Raw genomic sequence first — 23,044 nt, forward strand, 5'->3', positions numbered from 1 at the left:
GAAAAGGCGTACGTACGTCTCAGAGCCTTCTGAACCCGTCGCAGCTTCATGGCTGTTCTGTAGGCTGAGAACTTGATGTTGTTCAGGTCCGCTAATGGAGGGAGAGAGAGAGCGATAGAGAGATTAGAGTAAATGAAAATATGAGGGAAAACAACCCCCCCTCTCCCCTGCACCAATCCGCCCTGCCTTCAGAGAATGAGACGTCCCTATCTGTCCCCCTGTTTATCACACCACTGCAGAGGTCATTAGCGGTGTAATGTGTTGCTAATACAATCTGTGTATGTGTCTGGTCCCATGAATGTGTGTGTGTGTGTGTGTGTGTGTGTGTGGCATGTGACAGCGCGTCTTTCTCCCCTGCAGGCTCTGCGTGTCAGATCAGATTAACACTAAAACACATGATGTCGTTCGATCACAATTAATTAAAGGCTAAACGAAAAGCAATCACAGTGCCGGCAAATTGGGCCTCGTAGGTTAATGGCAGTAGTGATGTAGTCCCTGAGGTGTCTGAAAGACTTAATGAGCTGCATGACAGGGCCTTCAAAGCACAACCCCGGCGGAGTCGAGCCGTCAGTGGAGGCGCGGTCGGGGGTCCCGGTCGCACGAGCACGAGTCGGAGGTTTGCTTTAATGGTCTCCTCACTCACCCAGCGCTTGGTACAGCTCTGTCATCTTTGGATGGTCCCAGCACGTGGTCTGGGCCTGATGGCTGAGAGAAGACAAGAGACAATTAAAGGATGAGGCGACGGAGCAGGAGCCGAGACGAGGGAGCTGGGACCGGGGCAGGTGGGGCAGATGGTAAAAGGAGCAAGATCTGAGGGTGGTGAGTGAGAAAGGGAGGTAGAAATCGAGAGGGCAAGATTGGGCGGCTGCCAGGGAGCTCAGGCCTGTGAAGTGCAGGCACACGTCCAACATGATGAAGGTGTCGGGTTCAAACACTGATGTTAGGTCCCGCTGCTGCTGCTCTGGATGTACAATGTTGGTAGCTTCAAAAAGGCAGAAATCCAAACGTTTACACAACCTTCCTGTCACAATGTGACCAAACAAAATGTATCGTGAAACCCTCCCCTAAAAAAACAAGGTCCCATAAAACATCACATTTGCAGCAAAAATAATGAGAAACCTCGAAGCAGGAAGTCAGGACTCGGGGGCCTTTCAGGGCGCAGCACTGTGCGAGTGCTCATTGATTGGAACCCAGTGGAGTGAGTCTCAGATACGACTCCACCTCCCATCGGTACAATAATACAGCACATAAAGAACTGACTGGCAGAAGCAAACGAGAACCACGAGGCTCTGGTGCAGATGATTCAGGAAAGCAATAACCTCCGTCTGCGGAGAAACACACTGTGGTGACGCTCGCACAGTTCATTGATGAAAACAACGGCCCTGGAAAGGTAAACTAGCATTGATGAGGCGAGTAGATAAACAGATGAATGCTCAGCGGCTCAGAGAAGCTCGATAGAGTTCCTCTCCGAGTCGTTTTCTATCGGAAACTTTTGTACGAGTGTTTGGGGAGCGGAGGGATCTGTGGAAAGAGGAGTCAATCTGTGCTTAAAGCCAAGAGGACGAGGGTCAATTCTACTTTCGGTCAATTGGGTCGAACCAAATGACACAAATGCAAAACTGCTGCTTTACAGGCTGAGATCAGTCAGGTCGTGGGCTATGGGGATAACGGCCGCGACAGCAAGATCACGGCTCAACTTTGAGATTTCATTGCAGCTGCAGAATGTCAGACGCTCACAAATAATCTATGTCTGATTGTCACCAATACAAATGGTTTCAATTCGAAAGGTCCTGCTGTAGTAGAGCCTCATTTATCTCAGTTTATAGATGCGAAACACCGGGAACTACTTTTCAGAAAGACTCATAGAAGAAACCCTCGATCAGAAATTGCATTTTTTCGCCCATAGTAGCTCAATGAGCAGAATGAACAAATCTGACACTGATGCTTTATTTAAGTGCTCTTGCAGTGTGAAGCAGGAGTATTTTACCAACATTTATTGGAGATGAAACGGCACTTGAAGCTGTTTTGAATCGCTTCTCATCGGGAGGTCACAACTGGAAAAATAACATACGGCAGTAAATCATAGTTCTGAATATTACTACAAACTGGAAAATATGGTTCACCTCAATCTTTGCTGAGAACAACATCATCGGTGTGCGTTTCAGTAACACAATGATCATGCCATTCCTCACATAACTCCCTTGTTTTGATACGGCTTCCTAACCTGCCGTGGGAAACTTGCACGAATGCCCACAGTGCAGAGGCTGACCCTGACGTTTGCACTTACTTGATGTAGTAGGGTACTTTGTTGGGCGAGATGGCACGCTCCCATGGTATCTGCACTGAACCTGCACAAACACACGCACAAACAAAATCAAATTCAAAACAGGCATGTCATGGCATGTCCAGGCTCAGTGTCCATTCGGATCGTCTCAGCAGAGCAGCTGCAGTGGAGCCAAAGGGACGTATTGTGTCTGGTTTCCACAGAGTGATGGTTTTTGTGTTGCGTTTATGTAATAGAATACAGGAGGACAGAGGAGGTGACAGGGCGAGTGCACGAGTGGAGGGTTTAACTCCAAACCAAGAGGTGCAGCTGACATATCATATTACTAGATTTTAGTTATATGCATCAATGTATAGACTATGCATGAAGATAAACAAAAGCTGCAGTATTGGCATTAACCCTGCCACCTCCATGTTAGTGGATGGGACACAGACCAAACTAAAACATGTCATTGTAAGTAGCTATTGTCAAACTGCTGTTATTTGATGTTGTAAAAATCAGCTGAAATCTCCAGAGACTGACTCGTGATTGGTCAAGTGCGTGATCTCGATATTTCAGCTTCACGTCAAGATCACTTATGTGCAAACATCAAGGGCACAATATGGCAAGTCCGTTATTAACAGCCTACGATCAATACATACATAACATTTTTACTTTTGCATGGGCTGAAGATGGAACTTTGTTGACTAATTTAGATACAATTTGGTGGTACAGTCGAGTCGTTAAAAGAGTTTTACCTCCTCTGGGCCTCAAACATCCAATCTAAATGAAATCATTTCAGAAGTGTACAGCAGAAATGTCTCTTTGATGGAACTGTTAACAACTCATAGACACCTGGGACATTCCAAAGAGCCTCACCTATATCTTACATTTGGGAATGTTGGGAACCATTTGTTTAATCTTTAAGAGTGCATCATATTTCAAAAGATTATCCCACTTGTCGGGTGAAGAAGCAATTAATTGAAATATGAAGGTAAAGTAACAGCTTTTACAGATAATGAAGTAAAATACCTGTACTAAATGATATTCCACTTAAACATTTACAATAAACACCATATGCGCCATAACAAGTTTACTATAGCATACTGAGATATAGGGATGTTGGTGCATAGAAATCCACAGTATGTTCCTGCAGGGTGTAGTGGGCTGTGCTGGCAGTGGAGTAGTGCTCGATAAGCCCCTGTGTGCAGCGTGACAGCAGTAAAACTGGATGGGGTTAGTGAGGACACACGAGTACACAGAGCCACTTCAGGTTCGCTCGCTCGGAATGCCCTGCAACACGCAGCATTTCCACCTCTTCATCAGGTTAAACTACATAAATCACATTTTCAGGGCCCCTGCTTCTGCTGTGTGGCCTTTGAAGAGCAGCAGGTAGAAGAAGAGACAGAATTCACAAATATGTATATCACTCTTCAAATGAGAGCAGTGGCTGTTGTGATGAGAATCACTAGGGAGGCTCATCGTAACGGTGCGCTGGTTCTGATGAAGACAGACGCACAAAGCCTGCCAGCTCCACCTCTCACCCAAATACGCACACAAACTCACATGTACGCACACAGGGAGCGTTTTAAAGCCTCATCACAAACAAAACTGTTATACACCTAACCCCCTTTTCATCCCCACACACTGTGAGATGGTGCCTTGGCGCAGCATTGCACAGAATGGTGGGACACGGACTTGAAATGGGAGAAGAGGACTCTTACTGGAGAGGAAGTGCTGCGATCCGGGGCCAAAGTCTCTGTGTGCATCCTGGAGCTGCTTCAGCCTCTCCTCTATGGAGCCCTGAGGACGGAAACACACAAACACACACACACACACACACACACACACACACACACACACACACACACACACACACACACGCGCACACACACACACACACACACACACACACAGAAAAAAGAGAGAGAGTTAAATCAAAGAGACTCATGCTGTTCAGCCCACTCCTCGTCAAATCCCAACAATAGAGATGCACGCACTCAGGCCACCTGCTTCTCCTCCATTAGTTAACTGCGGAATACAAAGTATGTCTTTTCCTCTGCTGCCCCTCTTGAAAGACTTTCGAAAGCCTTTGAAGAGCAACAGGTCTGAAATGTAGACGGAGATAGCAAAACAATATATTTTGAAAATGAGGACAGCGGTTCTCCTGGAACAGAGCTGGAGGAAAATGAGATGAAATGAGACAGAGGAAAGAGGAGCTGGTGGGGTTGGGTGGGGGTGGGGGGGCTACAAAGCCTCACGTGTGCTGCGTCAATAACCATGGAGACTGAGTTGAAGAAATTAAGTTTGCAAAAGCATTTCACATCACTTTTATTTCGCGTCAAATGGGATTTAGTCCATCTAATCCTGGTTTATTTGAAATGTATTGGATTGGGCACATGGATCATTGTCGGCTGGATGTTTGAAACACGTCCTCAAACAATTGGAGGCAAATCCACTTGCGTTGAGGTAGAGAGACGAATTGAGAGAGAAAGAGAATGGAAGGGGGAAAAAAAGAAACGCACAGGAAATGAGTCATTATGTGGAAAGAAATATCAAGTCAGCATTCTTCAGTGTCTACACGTCACGGCTGTGTTTACACGTCACGGTTGTAAGACAATATAATCTACAGCTACAGTGATTTAAATTGGTGGGGACTAATATAGAGCATTATCAATGTGCCGTGGAGATGCCGCTGCCAACTGTGCCGTGTTGTACAATCTATTTGTTGTACGGGCAATTTGTGCTGCCATAAGGAAGACAAACGACAGAAATATCCATGATCGGCAAATATAAGCAAATCAAATTTGGAAATACATTTTCGCTGCAGTCACAACAGCCAAAATCAACAGGGCACAGGACGTTTCTGGGACTCAGCATTTATCATTTTAATTAAGAGGAAAATGGGACAGAGAGAGAGGGAGAGGAAAGAGAGAGAGAGAGAGAGAGAGAGAGAGAGAGAGAGAGAGAGAGAGAGAGAGAGAGAGAGAGAGAGAGCGAGAGAGAGAGAGAGAGACAATGAAAGACATTTTTCTCTGCGTTTTTCTGCATCTTCGTATTGAAATTATTGATGTGGACGATGGAGACGGCCGACCGATCGATGTGTAAGGCGGCTGGAATGTGCAAGAGAGATTGTTTCTTTTTGCCGCATCTGAAACCATTTGCCACACCTGTCTCTTAATTCATCACTCTGGCTCCGCCGATGTCACAGAAACCCCGGACCACTCCGAGATGTGGAAGATGAATATCGGCTGGTGTCGGTGGATACTAAAAGCCTCCGTAACAACGCTGATCATCGGCGAGGGGATTACAGACTCTGACATGGTCTCTGAATCAAAGAGCAGAGGACGCGCTGCCCACTGAAGCACACAGTGCATCAAAGATTCAGCAGAAATTATCCTGTAAAAAGAACTTTTGCATGAAGACTCTTTTTTACCTCTAATGCGAAGGGACATCAATGAGTCCCAATTTCTGTTCTTCCTGCGTGGCGCTCTCTCAAAAAGAATGTGTAATGAGCCCCTACAATCCTTTCCTAAAATACATGGGACTGTGGCGACAATTTGTACCAGATGTCCCCTTGATAATTCCGGATTCATAAAGTTAGTTAAAACTTGTGCTTTTAACGATCGCTTGGACTCCCCTATGCACCGAGGAGCTTGCGGAAGAAAGAAAAAAAAATTCATTCAAACAGAAGGAAGGTAGGCGACTAACATAAAAATACGACTAACAGATGTTTCTATTTATATGCAAGCTCATTCCATCCTACACAGAAAAAAAGGGGCTGAAATTCTGTTATGCAGTAATGGCTGCATTTGCAGGATAAGAAGAACAGTTCTTCACCGCTCTTTGAGCAAAGAGCACTTCGCCGAACAAGTGTCCTAAAAAAAGATCAACGCATACACTGCCTTCGAACAAGCTGCATCCCTAATCCACACGGTATGTACTGTATAGAACTCTATTTATTTTTCCTAAAATGTAACCCTTTTGTTTTACTTTTTTTAATTAATTTTGTGTTTTCCAGGAGGTATTTGTCCACCTACAATGTATCTGATTATAATTTTCAGCTGCAAGCTTCTTCTCAAATTACTTTTGTCCACAGCACACATGATGACTGTATTTAGCATGATTAGCAGTTGAATGGTACTTTCTTTCATGAACACACCCCATAACACTTTTAGTATAGAGGGAGGTGTTTGTACAGTGTTAGAGTATGACAACATGCTAGGACTTTCTAGTAAAAAGTCAGGGAGTCGTTACAATCCTGCAGGACTTCTCTGGAAAGATGTGATGAATGTGCTCTGCGTATCTGGTCGGCTCTTTGTTTTGAGGCCATCGATTGTTTAAATGTGTGTGCCTCACTCTCAGATCGAGTACTTACGTCTGAGCCTTTTGCTAATTTATTTTAGCTCGATGGCCTTTCACAACTGAGCCCAGACTGTGGAGAATTGCAGTTTTTGTTGTCTGCATCTTAGGCTGAAACGCAAAGCTAATTTGTTGCAATGTGAAAAATCCAGCCAACGGTTGAGACATTTTACTTTCACTCCAAATACTGTGTGCTCCTCTCATCGTGGCAGAAGAAACACCAGGCAATCACCAAAGTCATTGAGACTCTAACAACACCATGAATGTCACAGAAGTCCAATCAAAAGCAGTGAACTGACAGAACGACATCGCTGTCCCCACAGAGCCACGCTGCTAACAACAACCCAAGTCCTTCCATTAACTGCCTCCTGCGATATCATAACCCGAGCCGAGACGTGGACGGCAGCGGCGACTCTGTCTCCTTGTGATTATTTGCTACAAACAGTCCAGTAGGTTTCACTCAGAAAACAGAGGCTTCAGCTGAATGAGGAGATTTCATTCAGAGGAGCGGTCACAGAAAAACACTGGCTCACAAATCCAACAGCGTGTCCACACTGATCTTCTGTGCTTACAGTCTGTTCTCCCTGTCCCCCCCCAACTGCTTCAAGGACTCAGCTGCAACACGAAGAACTCAGGGAGCACCGAGTGTGTAAAGTGGATACTGGAAGCTAATTGTGGGATCTTATAATCATCACGTTTAGAGAGTCACCGAGAGAGAGAGAACAGGAGAGGCTGGAGTGGCAATTAAAACCTCATCGGCCAAGCAGCGGAGGAAGAGGTGTCATGAAGGTTATCCTGCAGGAGCTGGTTGTTCACTCATGAGCTGACGTGAAGGCTGAGTGGGTTTTGTTGTGCTTGTAGGAGCAGTGCAGAGGTTTGTGATGGAGAACTCAGCATTAGCTGGAGCACTGCACACTTCAGAGTCGCAGTAATGCTCACTGGATAATGCATCCATACATTCAGTAAAGCATCAAGAGGAGGGCAAACGCAGTTCAATGAATCTCGGGCACTTTATTCTTGGAATTTTTAAAAGGCTTTAGGAGGAAAGTGCCTTGGATTCATTGAAGACTTTACATGTAGGCGCATTGGTTTAGAAAACATGACTCATTTCATTTCCGTCATTCGCTATTCTGCTCATTTCTAACTTTAAATGTGCAAAGATCTGCTTGGTGCCGATAGTCTGACTCCATAACTAATGAGCATCGTCTAATTTCCTCCTCATCCCCTTTAAGTGAGTTCATTAAAAAAGATTGAGCCGAACTCATCGCAGGGAATGAAGTGCCGCTCAGAAAACAACAGTTGATAGAAAACGGGTCCATACTTGGAATTAGCTGCCTGACATTTTGTTAATACAATATTAATGCAGACTCACAGTGATTACCATGAAGCAGCTGCAGGACGAGCAGGAGACACTGGTGAGGGAATCTAACGCTTATTCAGCAGCACTTTATGTTTACTACATCGCTTATCTATAATAGTTGCATCTTAACCTACTTAAAACTTGTTTTTTATATACATGTTTCAACTGTTGTATATCGAGTATTATACGTATTGTTATTCTGGTTCTGTTATATTCCTATTTGTAAAATTAACAAATTTTTACATATTAATCTTCTTTTTCATATTTACTTATTTATATTTCAAATTTGTATTTATTATAATTGTTGATGTCTGTATATATTTTGGGACCAACTGGAACAAAATCAATTACTTATTATTTTATAAATTTGTTAAAGGAATTAAGTATTAAGAAACTAGGTTGCTGTGGTGTTGAAGAAATGCTTGATAATTAATTTATGTTGGTATGATTTTCTTTTTCTTTTTTATTTCTGTTCACTGTGACGGTTTATAATTCAACAGCCTCTTTATTGATTTGAAATAAACTGAGATGAAGAGAGAAAAACAACTGCCCTTGAACTGTGGGAAAACTAAAACCAAAACACTGTGTCCTTGTGAAGACTTAAGAGGCTGAAGATGTAATTGGAAGAGATGCCAGGAATGTTTGTTCTATTATCCATGACGACGGCAAAAATGTCCAAAAATACACTAAAGCTGCAGAGTCTGAATCCCAAAGATGGAGAAAAACAAAACAAGCTGAAAAAAACACTTAAAGCAGTTGTAAGCCTTTAGTGTGAGAAGCACATGAGCCTCACATAAACCTTTAACTTCCACTAAGAGAAACATAGAATGACTTTGGTACGTGTCTCTTGAATTCGACTGCTGCAGACGCTGCAGCTGACAATGTCACACAGACGACACCGAGCCGGCAGTGAACCCCACCTGCAGCACTTTCCATCTGCTGTTGAGATGCTCCAGGGCGCGGGCGTTCTCCATCGACAAATGAACATCGGCGATGGCCAGCTGGTGAGCCAGATCATTGATGTGCTTCATGCCCTCCTTCACCTGGGTGAGCTCCTCCTTAAATAACTGAGTGCAGGGGAAGATAGAGAAAAAGAGAGAAATGGATTAAATAAGGAAAACATTAGTCACAGGAGATATTAAATACAGAAAGGTGTCTTGCACAGGCGAAAGGAGAGAGGAGCACAAACATCTGGACCAATTCCAGTGTAACACCCCAATTAATAACATAAATCAAATGAGATGTAAGCCATTACAGAAGCTTTCAACTCCACTTTAGAAAGTATTAAGCCGCAAATATGTATTAATGTCCTAAATAAAGGTGAGAAGAACATGTTATTGGAGAAGCACCAGCCTGTGTTCATAGTAGATTTTAAATGTGAACAATGATGGAAATGAGAGATAGAGAGAAAGAAAGATACAGAGGAAACAGTGCAAAAGGATACGTTGTGACAATGATGGAGAGCAGTCTTTCTTTTAACGTGTGAAAAGCTGTTGTCTTAAAAAACACTTTTAATCTAATTAACTCATATTTAATTATAAAATACACCCAAAGATTATTGCCTGATTGACATGTTTTTAAGATAATATTTATAGAAACTCATGACAGTTCACGCTAGAGACATAAGTGAGAGATTGGAAATGAGGCGTACTAAGCTACATTCAATAGCAGTGAACCGCATGGTAGCAGACTCAGCCCTGGGGCAGCCTGAAGATACTTGTTCTTTAAGGGATTACTTCCCTGCATCTGCTCCTCAGAGGGCAAATTTCAATGTGACCAAAATAAAGAAATCAACTCCAGCACTGAAATCTAATTAAGGTTTCATGTTTTCCATGATGTACTGTAACTTTGTGGAAGCTCCTCTCTACAGAGGGGAAACTTCTTTTGACGACAGAATTCATTCCTGATATCTACAGACACGGGCACCAGCAGAAATAATGTCGAAACTTTTGAATAAGGAGAATAGATTCGAAATGTGCGAGTATAAACATCTTTCAATCAAATTTCTTACATTAGAACAAATGACTGCCTCTAAAAAATGTCTCATGAAGATGAATTTGTGAAAATGGTTCTGCCTGATAATTTTTAGTTACAAGGAAAGTCTTTATCTTTTTAGGACAAGCTATGAAAGAAAGCCGCTCACACAGCTGTCAGTCCCTGCTCTGACTGACATGAGTCCACTTTATTCTGCACATTTCCCCTTTCAATCTTGAAATTCAAAAGAAAAGAAACCCCATCGTCCTTTCATTTTTTATTGTCTCATGCCTGGACCTCAGACTCAAAAATGTGAAGAAACGTCTTCATCAGAGGAGCAAGTATGAAACCTTGTCTGGAAGTGAACAGTGAGGGTCAGTGTATGAGCTTAAACAATTAATCATGAAATCTTATCATCATCTTAACCAAACACGATATTGTAGGTGTCAATCAAGAGAAATTGAATCTGCAATTGTTTTGACAAGCAATTGTTAGCATGCGTGTGTATGCCAGTGTGCATAATGTGTAAATGAATGTCTCTTAATTGCTAACATTCATGTGTCTGCTCTAGTGTCTGAGTGTGTGTGTGTGTGTGTGTGTGTGTGTGTTTGTGTGTGTGTGTGTGTGTGTGTGTGTGTGTGTGTGTGTGTGTGTGTGTGTGTGTGTGTGTGTGTGTGTTTGTGTGTGTTAGTGTGTGTGTGTGTGTGTGTGTTTGTGTGTGTGTGTGTGTGTGTTTGTGTGTGCGTGTGTGCGTGTGTGTTGGACAGACGAGGAGAGAGGCAGCGGAGTGACGAGCCCGCCCTGAGGACTGAGCTGAACATGTGCTGAATGTGACAGGAGTCCAAACAGTGACACGATTATTGTGAAGTGCCCTGGTCTCTAATGAATAGTGCCACGCAATTACAGGCGGCGGCGGCGTTCAGCACACAATAATGACTCCACCGACGACCTGCCATTTGTATAACAACATCCATTCAGCCGGGGACGATGACCCGGCCGTCTCACCGCGTCAGTCTGAAGCGACACGTCCCTCTCGACATCTGTCAGATCACAGCCTCTCTAACAGAGACATGTGTGGACGCGACCCAAACAAACATTTAAAAAAAGAAAAAAAGCCTTATTCAGATCTCTCATTGATTCATAAGTAACGTATTCCAGCTCTGTTCCTGTGATGTAAAAAAAACAGATGTCCCTATTTTGATGTTGGTTAATGATGTGTCAGAGTGTCACAATGTTCACTTTTCCAGGGATAGCCGTGGGCAACTATCTCAAAGGGGACAATTAAGTTGTTGCACAGGCAAAACCGACCGAATGTTTAGGATTCATGACGATGCCGAAGAGAGATAATGAAGAATGAGTGTGGTGCGGTGGGTCTACCTTGGTGGCGTCTATGTGGTCCTGCAGAGAATCTATGAAGAGGTCTCCCACAGGCTCCCAGGCGTCTCTCACGCCCTCGGCCTGCTCCAGGGCCACGGCCAGCTCCTCCATCGCTGCCTGGACCTGGAGGAGACGCTCTAAGGTCCGCTCCATGTGTCTGCAATCAAGATGAGAATATAATGCACCACGGCAATACTTCATTTCAGGAGGAGTATGTACAAACATTTCACTACCTAGATGATTTTTTTATTCTGAGTTTTAATTATCTAACTCTTGATGGATATGTTGTTCCTAATGGCCTCCATAATGGATTATACATGCCACAGTTTGTAATCATGTTATGGTAATTATATTATGTTTAATGTATTGCTGCATAACCTTTGCTACACAACAACAGTCACAGGGAGTAATAACACTCAGGTCTTTATAGCTATAAAAGTTACGGGCATTTACCTGTCGGTAAACACTTCTTTGATTATTGTTGTTGTACTAAACCTTTTATTATTTAATTTTCCGACAAATATAGATGATTTTGTTTCTATTAGAAATCTTTAAAAGAACATTTGTTGGCTACTTTATTCACCTGTTTTATATGGTTGAATTATTTATAGAGATTTAAAGATGTAAAAAGTGCAGTACATAACATCTGGATTCTGTATTACAGTTCCTGAGCCATGAAAAATAATATAATAACCTCAATATTATGACATTTGAAAGAAAGTTTTGGAGACATGACCATGAACTTCACTGAACAGACGCATAGTCACTCAAACTTGAACTGCAAGGTTTCAGATCCGACTGAAAGTTTGCTTCCATTTTACAGAAATCTTTTCACCAAATCCTTCTATGCTACTTTTGACTTAAGAGACATGGTGAAAAGTATATTTCTCAGATTCTTTCCCAAAGTAAAAGTGTCAATGCTACAATGTTAAAAAATAATCCAATACCCGAGTCCTGGATTTAAAATATCTATCTATCCAAAATAATAATACTCTTTATGCAGACTTTACCATTTTAGCTGCTAGATTTAAAACTAATTTCAACTACTTTATATAGAGTTGAGTAACTTATTTGAGGGGCTGCTCCGAATGGTCACAGAATAAATCTGAGGGGATGTGAGATACTGTAATTCGGATGATTGCACTAATGTGTTGGCTTTTCCTCTAATGTTTTTATTTTTGATTACTGTGAACCTAAAATAACACCAATGGGAATAGGAAATGTCTCTCTGATGAAAGACTCATGCTCATCTTGGAACCACTTGATTAATCTTTAACTAAGTAATATTTTATGAGACTATGATATTTCTTCTTTTAATGTAAAATAAAGCTAAATAATTGTAAAAGAGAAACATATTTGAAATAGATGAAAGTAAATGTACCTGCAGGAACCACATGCATAAAGTGAGCAGGTTACACACACAGTAAAGAGAAGCGTCTGACCTGTGGCGGTCCACACAGCGTGCCGTCAGTTTCTCCCACAGGTCACTGGCCACGTTCGCTTGCTTCCATACTGAGCGGCTCACATTCAAGATCCGCCGGCTGGGAGAGAGCTCTGCTGGGGGTGAACGAGGTAAGTCAGGGCCACGCCGGGGTAAGAGGTTAATGGTGGAAAGAAGGGAGTGGAAATACAGAGAGGATGAGGAAATAATGGAGTGTTGAAGAGAGACGGGGTTAAAGGTCAGAGAGAAGCAATGATTGGAGGTGGACGGTGCAAAGAAGATGAAGCAAACAGTGAGCTGAACACAGTGAGGTTGACTGCTTTAATATCCCCAAGGTGAGCCTCCAGTGGTGCGAGACAAACAACTCGAAGTAGGGCGCGTGGCCTGAGAAACACTGGAGCTTACTGTATTATTGATCTATTGCCGGTACTGTAGAGCCGCTGAGCTAGAGCTAATTGGTCCCGACCCGGAAACGCTTCCTATCGCATCGTTACAGCGTAGGACGGATCACTGCTGGAAACTATTAATGGATGATTTCACCTGCATGCGTCCAAACAAATGAAGTGTGGGACTCAGCCGAGGAGGGGCTCGTGAGTGTAGGGTATTTTGGCTGGCGCAGCATTTGGCACCGAGTACGAAGGGGAGCAGACCTTTTCCATCGGCCAGGGTCTCCTCCGGCTCCTGGAAGGGGTGCTGAGCCAGAAAGGCCTGGGCGGACTCCAACACCGAGTAGATGAACGGCCCGCGGGACTTGACATCCTCCATGAACGCCTGCCGGGGGTGCGGGGGGTGGGGCGGAGGACAGAAGAGAGGAAAGTGTTTCTAAGTGGAAAGAGAATGAAAAACAAAAGGTCTATATCAAGTCTGGTGCTGGTTTCTCCCCAAAGGAGGGGCCGAGGAAGATGAGTCATGGAGACGACGATGAACAATGACACAACCTGAACGAAAACAGACAAAAAGGATTGATGCATTTTAGTGCTAAAAATGTTGGGTAAGCAACTGATAATGTAAGAAAAATTAATTTATTGCCATTCACAAACATCAGTACATGGTTCTAGCTGCTGCTTATACTTTCAAATTGAATATTGTTGGAATTTGGCACCGCTGGTTAGACAAACCAGATCAGTGAAGACATGGCCTTGGGCTTTGCGGAACTTTGACATTTATCACTACTTTCTGGCACTGACTAATCACACACATTAAAAAAAACTGACCAACAAGTTAGCTGACAATAAGTCGTCTTTATCAACTTCAGCTTTATCTACAGCAGCCCTAAATTACTATAGGTGTTGGGATGTTTTGAACTGGTAGAAGGATGGGACACAATCACTTTATTTAATATTGGAAGATGGGGCATTTTCACTGTTTTCCCCAGAAACGATTCATGGATCTCGATGGAAAAAGAAAATCGGGCACATTTAAGGGACTGCGATGTGAGTGTGTGCAATTTGATGTGGCTTGATTGAATTTAAGGGGACTGTGGTGGAGGTTTGCGCTCTACTGAGTCCATTCTAGTATTCACATGCAGAAGGAAGAAATGAGAACACACTGACAAGCGAGCAGAGGGGGTTATGTAGATGCGAAAAACAATCAGTGGATCGTTGCCAACACAATTTACAAGCCCCCGGAAACAGCAACGTGTAATAAGTAGATAATGGGTGATAGAGGATGTGTTGCATGAGCTGTAGCTGGGTTTGATCACATGACTGTCAAATAAATAGATAGATATTACATACTGCATATTCATTAAAAACTGATTCACAATAATTAGATTAATTGGATTATATGAATTAGATCAAGTGTTCTGAAGTGATTTTCCTGATCTGCATCTACGCTCTAAAGATCACGTTTGATGTAATAAACACTAAACACAGTGTAAAGTCTATAAGACTAACAATTTGTTTTTGAGCTGTAGAAATAAATCTGGCTTGACTTCCGTTTAACAGCAAATCCCTGTGATTCACAACATGCCCGGGCTGCTAACAAGAACAAATGAGTGTATGTCTGACTTCCATTATTCACATCCTGCCTGAGACATTTTCATTTGTCTGGTTCAAGTGATGTATCACCAGTGACCGAGAATGACCATCGGAGAGAAAATACCTGGTGAACAATGAACGGAAACATGTTTTCAGAGTCTTCACAGTTGAGGGGGATTGACTGAACAATAAGCAACAGGTTGGAGGAGCTTTACAAATGGTCTTTGTCAGCTCATTGTCACAACTCCACAGTAGAGTAGATAGAGTAATAGAGTGAAGTTGGAATTGAGGGAAAAGAAGACACTGAAGAGCCAAGTTGTTAAAGGATAAAACCAAGTGTAACAAGAGGGGTTCACACAGATCACACCTCTGCAGAGGCCCAACAGTTCCACCCAAAATCAACTGTGTTCATTTGGACATAGTTCTACAACTATTGAAAATGCATAGAAAGTCTCTGCTGAATCCACATGGTCTCAGCTCCACATTGGTGTTAGATAAAAGGTTTGTCACCTTGTTTGTCACCGTCCATCGACTGAAAAAAATCCTACCCACAAAAATGCTAGATTTTTTCCATCAAGATCAATTAATTAATCTCTGTGAAATTGGTGAAAATGTCAATCACCCTCCCCTTTGTCCGGATCCACTTCAATACTCGATTGATTCTTTCTTGGCTCATGTCCCTTCCATCTAGTTTTGTGGAAATCTGCTAAGCAGTTTTCACACAATCCTGCAGACAAATAAACTATCAAAGAAATCAAGAAACAATCAGACAGGGATGGAAAGACGAGGTAACAATAGCTTAAGTATTTATACACAAAGTCAGAAAACTGAAACCGTAATGTCAAACAGTGACAGGCTATGTAATTAAAAGAACAAATATAACCCTTGGTCTGTTATGTTGTTCCAGTATCAATTTTCTTCTTATATTAGTCTGATGTACATTTGACAGTTTCATAAAATACTCGTTATACTTATTTTAAGCTCAATAGGTTACCTAAGAGCCAAGTTTCCATGGTAACAGAAATGACTGCCAACCGGCTTTAGCGTCACAACTCTTGACTGTATGTTTAGCCTTAAAATTGAAGGAGGAGAAATGTAGATTTCTCTTCTGAAATGTAACATAGACTCGTGCTGAAATGACACCGGGCTTCACAGGCTAAAGATCAAACACTCATGTACAGTATACATGAAACACCATGAGATAATTGGCGTGTTTGAATACATGAGTTTTAAAACACACACACACACACTCTCGCACTGATCTACTGGCAGGACCACATACGATGACATGGCTGTCCGCTTGTGCTGAGCCCAGGGCACAATAGGAGACCATATTTACTGGGAGTACTGGTCTGCCGGCCTGCGAGCACAGAAGACCCAATTAGCTGGAGAGGCCGGCTCCACTGGTCCACATTGAGCAAACACTCCCTATGCAAATCACAGCTGAGGGCCTCAGCGTGTGTGAAGACACACTTACTCCGCCTTAACTCAGAAACCGAGCAGATACCCAGAGCCCCCCCCCCGGGGACTCTAAGAAAGCCAGTGTGTCAACCTCCTTCATTCTTCTACACTCTTTTTCTTCTGTAGAAAACACACTGCAGGTGTGTGAGAGCTAATGCTCGTTATTCCCACCTCTCGAAAGTAATTTATTTAGGGTGAATCCAACGTCCTCAATCCTCTTACGCTGTGACGAGATTACAATTCCAGCTGAAAATCTACGTCGCCGGTTGGAATTAGCCGGGGTTGTGCGGCTGCAGCTGTGACAGTGTTTCAGCGAGCCGGGCCGGTCTGATAACACATCAGTTAAACAGAAAGCCCACATGAAACAGCAAACATCAGCCGGCAGCGAGCAAACACGCAAAAGTGTGTTAAGGTAGAGGAGCTGAGGCATGAAGAAAACCTGCTGTCTGTCTTTCCTCGCTTTTCCTCCTCAGCCTCACATCCTCACATCCTCCTCGCCTTTTCCTTAACCCTCTTTCCGTCCTCTTCAGCTCTCTATTCTCTCCATCCTCTGTTTAGCTGCTTTGCCGCCCAAAGAGGAGCTCAGCCATGGATTCCCTGAGCCAGCTGTCATGTTAAAACTTTAATTCCAGCTAAATTTCACACTCAGAGGCTTCATCTTTGGTTGAGGGAACATTAAGAGCGAAGCCTTCAGATCAGATTAAGCTACATTATGCATGGAGAGGAGAACGTCAGGGAGGAAAGGACTTCATTGACTTCGTCTAAACATGTTGATGGCATTCCATTTACCCCTCCCTTCAGACGCCCCCCCCTCTCAACATGCTTCTGACAAGAGAGAGGGGGATACATTCTCATTTGGTTTTCCCGCTTGCATGTGGCACAGATTTTTCCATGCCCTTCCTGAAATACTAATTTGTCCCAACACGCAAACACTAACAAGACCTTAACACATCTTCCCACCTACCTTCCGCCGTCACAACCCCAAAAATTGCAAACTGGAAACATGTTCCCCAACATTGCAGATGAGCTCACAGAGAAAAGAGTGTGGCCCAGAGGGAGCTGGTACACCCACACACAGAAACAACATCAGAAAGAATCCACTCAAGATCAATAATTCACGTTTTTTAAAATGCTTTAATCCTCTATAGAAAACCGGGATGCATTTCCCTCTCTGCTTTGTCGGAAAAGTTTTAGAGCAACCCGACGCTTGGGAAGCAGAGTCATCTCAGATCATGAAGGAGTGCTGTGCTGTAAAATGGGACATTTGAGCGCGGGGTGGAAAGGAGGCTCGGTGATGCTCAGATGGGAATCCCAGTGAATGTTGAGGACGGAGGGGAGGCGTGAATGAAAAGGACTGTTTGAGGTGAAAAGGGCAGATGCATGTGGAAGTTATGAAAACAACAAGAAACTAGAAGAATGCTCAAGAAGCACAAACCTGCACCAAGACTAAAACCCTATTACGCCATACCAGAGAAAGTGACAAACAGCTCCTAAGTCTGTTGGATTTTTGTTTGGGTCAAGGGCCACCACTGATGAAACACAAACAAACTGGAATGGCCCCCAGTAAAGCACATTCCTCTGCCAAGGTCTGACATTCAATTCAATAATCAAGTGGCACCAAATTGTAAACATTGAACGCTACATCTTGCAAAGGGAAAAAAAATCCTGCATCTGCCTCTATGTCCACATCTAACCCCAAATATTTATGTTTGTCAGCTCCTTTCATCAAGTTCCCTTGAAATCCTTTCAGGAGTTACTTTTTCATAAACCTGGTATAAACAAACCCACAAAATAAAAATTGGATAGGTATGAAAACAGAACCTCCTTGGTGGAGGGAATCAGTAAATTCTTGCTTTTGGTTTGATTTGGGCCAACCCCACTTAAATGCAATTATTAACAATTAACAATTTCCAACACATGACCTTATATCCATTCAGAGATCCTCCGAGTAATTTAATAGCTAGTTTGGCAGACTATTAATGTTGTAAAGGTGCCAATTTGTGCATCACTCAATATCATCGTCGACTCTGGAAAAAGGAAACTGCAATTTGATGAAGAGGAGACAAAAGAGAAGCCACTGCAGGCTGGCGTGAAGTACATGTGTTTTCTCATTCTCCTGCTAATTGGACGGATGATTTCACAGTGCAGCGGCTGAGGTGGGAGTTTTCGACTGAGGTTTAATGGGAGCCACAAACCTCTCACTGTCAATACCAGTCGCTTCACAAAGATTCTGCACAAACTGACAAGAAGGTAAATTGCAGGGAGGGTAGAAAAAAGAAATCTGAGCTGTACTTTCAGAAACCGATCATGGGTGTTGCATGAAGACAGACCACAGGATGGGTGTGTGCTTCTGAACATCTATGCAAGCTGCAGTTTGTGATTCGCTCGCTTCAGCCACAACTGAGTTTATTTACCGGAATATAAAAGTAGCTTTCGTCCAAAAACGTTCTGTCACACAGAGGGTAGAATCCAAAGATGACATTTTGTAATGGTTCTTACCATCACCCACACACCTTTAATGTTCTCTTGACACAGAAATCATGCCAGCTCAACACCGTTTCATCCTAAGCGTCTTCACCTCTATGATGTAGCCATGCATCATATTCGGCTTTTTTGTCTGAGATATTTTTGAGCAAGTAAGACACACACACTCGCACAAATAAACACACACACTCACACACAAACATGCCTGCTGGGAAATTCCTGTCTGTACCAACTTTAAGACACTCAGCACTCACAGGGCTATATAGCATGCATGTCAATTAAAAAGTTGGGAGACTTTCTTCCCTTAAGGAAATCCTGGGATTTTTTGTTCTGGTCCCACCAGCGGGTATCTTTGACACACAGGAAAGCCATTCATTTTATTTTCCTTCCCATAAAACAAATGCTACTGACATTTAATATCTCTCCAATTATTCTGTCGGCATGCTAAATTACAACCGCCTGCAAATATAATGTATGAATGTGGTAATGTTATAAGTGACCAGAGGCTGGTCTGGTCCACCCAATCAGGTATTCACTTATTTCCAGTACATAAAAGCATGAGCACAGCAAAACTCATCTGGGTTTCTTCCAGAAATATGTAGCTCCAGGAGCCTGGTGACAAATGAAATACTGGAGCCTCTGAAATAAGGAAGCCAGGAAGTTGGTAACTCTTCTGAGTCACAGCAGCCTGTATCCGACCTTACATTTCGTTCTCTGGATTATCATTTCATTCCATAAAGGCTTCCTTGAGAGGAGAAAAAGCTCTATGAGCTGGCAAGCTTTCTAGCTAACAATCGACGAGCTCAGAAGGTTTATGAGTGGCACAGTGGTTCAGTGGTTAGAGACTGGGTTCAAAACTGGGTTCAGGCCTTTCTGTGGGGATTTGCATGATCTCACTATGGCCATATTGTTTCTGGGTACGCCAGCTTCCTCCCACAGATCAAAGACATGCAGCTTAGGTTTATTTGAGACTCGAAATTGCCCGATGGTGTGAATTTGAGAGTGAATGGTTGTTTGTCTCTATATGTTGGCACTGCGATACACTTGCAACCTGTTCAGGGTGTAGCCTGCTTCTTGTTAAATGTCATCTGGAATTGGCTCCAGCTTCTCCAGCAACCCTCAAAGGAAAATGAAGAAAAAGGTTTAGAGACGGAGGAACAGATTCCTCATTAACCTGTCAGTAAGTCAATGTAGTTTGTTCAAGACACATTTGTACCATCAACCCGACTCTGCTATCCATTACTTTCCTGTGGAGCAAACATGAAAAACTCAAAGAGGAAGACGTGCACAGACTCGCCTCATCGCTGTGAATGTATCTATTGATTTTGCAATGTCAATGGAACTAATCAAAATTAAATTCCGTGGTTTGAATGAGACCAGGCCTTGACGAACACTCCTCAGGTTTTAGCTATGTGGGCTCCGTCAGGTTGAGCCAATTTGTACTTTAACAACCTCTTATCACACGTTCACCGACACTCAACATCAAAACTGGTTTAATCAGGAGAAGTAATGAAATACACTCATGTGCAGGAGCTTCAAAGAGAACGGGAGAAGCCCCTGAGACAAAAGTATCTCAAGCAAACGTGTATTTGTTGAGCAATGAAGATGGGTAAGAGACTTAAGGAGACAGCGGTAATGAGATATGAGCCGAGCGGTTCAAGGTCGTGCACATAGATAGTTATCTGCAGACTGTCTGTGTTTATTACTCATAAGAATAGACCGGTTCAAGATGAGTCAACTGATCTCTGCACAATGCATACAGAAAACATAAAAATGAAAAAGATATGTTTTTTTACCCTGAAGACGACCATTAAAAGTAAATGTATTATTATAGCACCTTTAAAAAAGTTTACGAAGTGCTTTACAGTAAAAACAAATAATACATTCAATATTTGCAAGTGAGTTTTTAGCAGAGCTTTAAAGGAGGATGCAGAATTTATGTTCCCCACACTTCTGGTCTACTGTGACGTCGATTGCACCTCAGGGACAAAAAGTATGAAATAAATGTGAATTTAGTTTTAAATCTGTGGCATCGAACCAAAATGAAGAACACTGGTTTGCATTAAATTATAAAATAACTTGTCAGCAAAATATTAATTCACAGTGTTGTTTCTTCTCTGGGTGACCTCTGGTATCACCATTAATTTCATTTTGGGAATCAAATAAAGTTTTATACTAACTTAACTTATTCTGGGAGAAAAACTTGCCTGAAGATTTTTGCCACAGACTTCAGCGACAGCTCCTGGTGAGATTCAATGTATTTTTTGAACATGTTGTTAAAGGTCTATTTTGTCTTGCTATAATGGGTGCAACCAAAACACAATCCATCAAGCCAGACAGTCACGCCAACACAGACCTGAGGAGACAGATGGAAACAAATTAAATGAAACGTGTGCGTGTGTGTGTGTGTGTGCTACAGGACCTGAAGAATTCTGCTGTATGGTTATAAATATTATTTGGTATGTGACGCTGAAAGAGAGAAATTAATATTTCTGTTGCGCTCCTGTCACTCCCCCTCGCAACTATGTCGTGCAGAATCAGCTGACATCCAGTAATATACGTCAAATTATGATTCTAGCGCAGAGTGGCTTTGCTGCCTTTAGAGTGAAGATGAATATATTTATTTGAAATTAAAACGAGTGCAGATTTTTTGCCACGATCAATGAAGTGTCAGTCAGTGAGTTTTGTGAGCTGTTGTGCGCCTCTTTCCCCTGCACGCCCTTGAAGGGATTTAAAGGCCAGTTCAAATCACTGAACCGTGGAGGAGTTATCTGAAAGGGGGAAGAGGTGGCTTGCTCCTCTGTCAGCAGCTCTAACTGATGTTCTCTAAAGCCCTAAACCTTCATACTGGAAAAAATAAATAAATGTGGCAACCAGTTCCATCTGGTTACAGTCGGGTGAAGAGAACATCGCAGTTTGTCTTGGATCGAGTCTATGGGGTGAGAAACTGAGGTGAAACCGCTGATCCTCATGTGGCTCAGTGTTAATCAAAGACTTTATTTTTCCCTTAATAGCTTGAGAAGTATGGTTGCACTGTGCAGATTGTGTGTGTATGAACACCTCCAGACAATACTGTGAATAAGTGTGTAGCCAACATGTCTGCTCAAATAGCAAGAAAATTCAATAAATCACAAAATATAAAAACACAAACTTCAGTTAATTGTCTCGTTATATAAAAAAGGTCTGCTTACGTATGCTTTGATGTACTGCAAAAATGTGCGGATCAATCCATCAATCAAACACAGCACATCAACAAAATATCTATTTTTAAAATATTCATGAGAAAAGAAAATTTCTAGCTGATGAAAGAACATCTTTATTTGCAGCCCTGGTTCATCTTCAGTCTAAACTCATTCCTAGATTCCTTAAGCCAGCTGTAGCCTACCTGTCAGTAGGTAGAGCCCAAAGGCGGAGCTAAAACGAGTGAGTATTGGACTTATAAATACAATTGATAAAGCAGTTCACATTGAGCTATGAGGGATTAACTCTCCCAGTAGAATCCACATCAATGCTCGGAATCATTTATAGTTTATATCATAAAGCAGAGCCTTTCAAATTTGAACTGAGTGACTTTTTGTGTCGCTATAAAGCATTGTTCTGTCCCTGACCGATCAACTGAGCAGGTGGCGAAAAATAATCAGCTGCAAAATGTCTCCACAGTCAAATGGAATATGTGGGATTGGTGTAGTAAAGACGTCTGTGGTTGAAATTATGAATACAAGCCCTCTGGATGATCCACATAAATATTATAATATTTCCAAACAAGGAAAAAGAGAATGTTGTTACTGTTTATTTAAATGTTCAATAAACCAACCTTTAACAGCAGTGAAATGTTTGAGCTGCTTGTAAAAACTAATCTGTGGCACCCCCAACACAAGCCCCACCTTCATCATCGGTATCTGTGACAGCCGATCTTCAAGACAGTTTCATCTCTCTGCTGTTGACTCAGACTCGACAATAAATTCTGCCTTGATCAACGTCTCTGATATTTACAGTTGCCAGCTTTGTTTTGTTCCTTTCCTTTTTTCATTCCTGCTCTGCAAGCATAAACATTTACAATACCACACTGCTCCACATGTTTCTCTACCACGTAAACAGATTCAACCACTGTACAAACAAAACCCCCGTCCTTCCAGCCGCCAGCCGCTCAGACCGCGATGACAGAGCCATCACACGCTCTGCACAGATCACAGCACATGACCCTGGGCACACCCTCGATCCATTTCTCCCAGTGCGCCCACGTGGAGGACAGCACAGGACTTTAAAGTCGAGAAGGGAACTGAAGAATTCCCTTCTGCCACTCACAATACAAAACAGAATACTCCTGCGAATACAGCTTGTAT

The 23,044-nt window shown here is 42.6% G+C and overlaps 1 protein-coding gene across 1 annotated transcript in view; it reads right to left on the reverse strand.

Moving 5' to 3' along the window:
• Nucleotides 1–23,044, reverse strand: part of drp2 (dystrophin related protein 2) — a 95,586-nt gene that overhangs the window by 32,520 nt on the left and 40,022 nt on the right. The window contains exons 4-11 of the mRNA XM_061079187.1: nucleotides 13,428–13,548; nucleotides 12,779–12,890; nucleotides 11,337–11,493; nucleotides 8,906–9,052; nucleotides 3,988–4,066; nucleotides 2,288–2,348; nucleotides 644–705; nucleotides 17–91 (exon numbers count right to left, since the gene is read on the reverse strand). Of these exons, the coding sequence (XP_060935170.1) occupies nucleotides 17–91; nucleotides 644–705; nucleotides 2,288–2,348; nucleotides 3,988–4,066; nucleotides 8,906–9,052; nucleotides 11,337–11,493; nucleotides 12,779–12,890; nucleotides 13,428–13,548 (814 nt within the window). The remainder of the gene's footprint in view (nucleotides 1–16; nucleotides 92–643; nucleotides 706–2,287; nucleotides 2,349–3,987; nucleotides 4,067–8,905; nucleotides 9,053–11,336; nucleotides 11,494–12,778; nucleotides 12,891–13,427; nucleotides 13,549–23,044) is intronic.

Source organism: Limanda limanda, chromosome 10 (assembly GCF_963576545.1).
Source record: "Limanda limanda chromosome 10, fLimLim1.1, whole genome shotgun sequence".
In the NCBI taxonomy this organism is placed as follows: Eukaryota; Metazoa; Chordata; class Actinopteri; order Pleuronectiformes; family Pleuronectidae; genus Limanda; species Limanda limanda.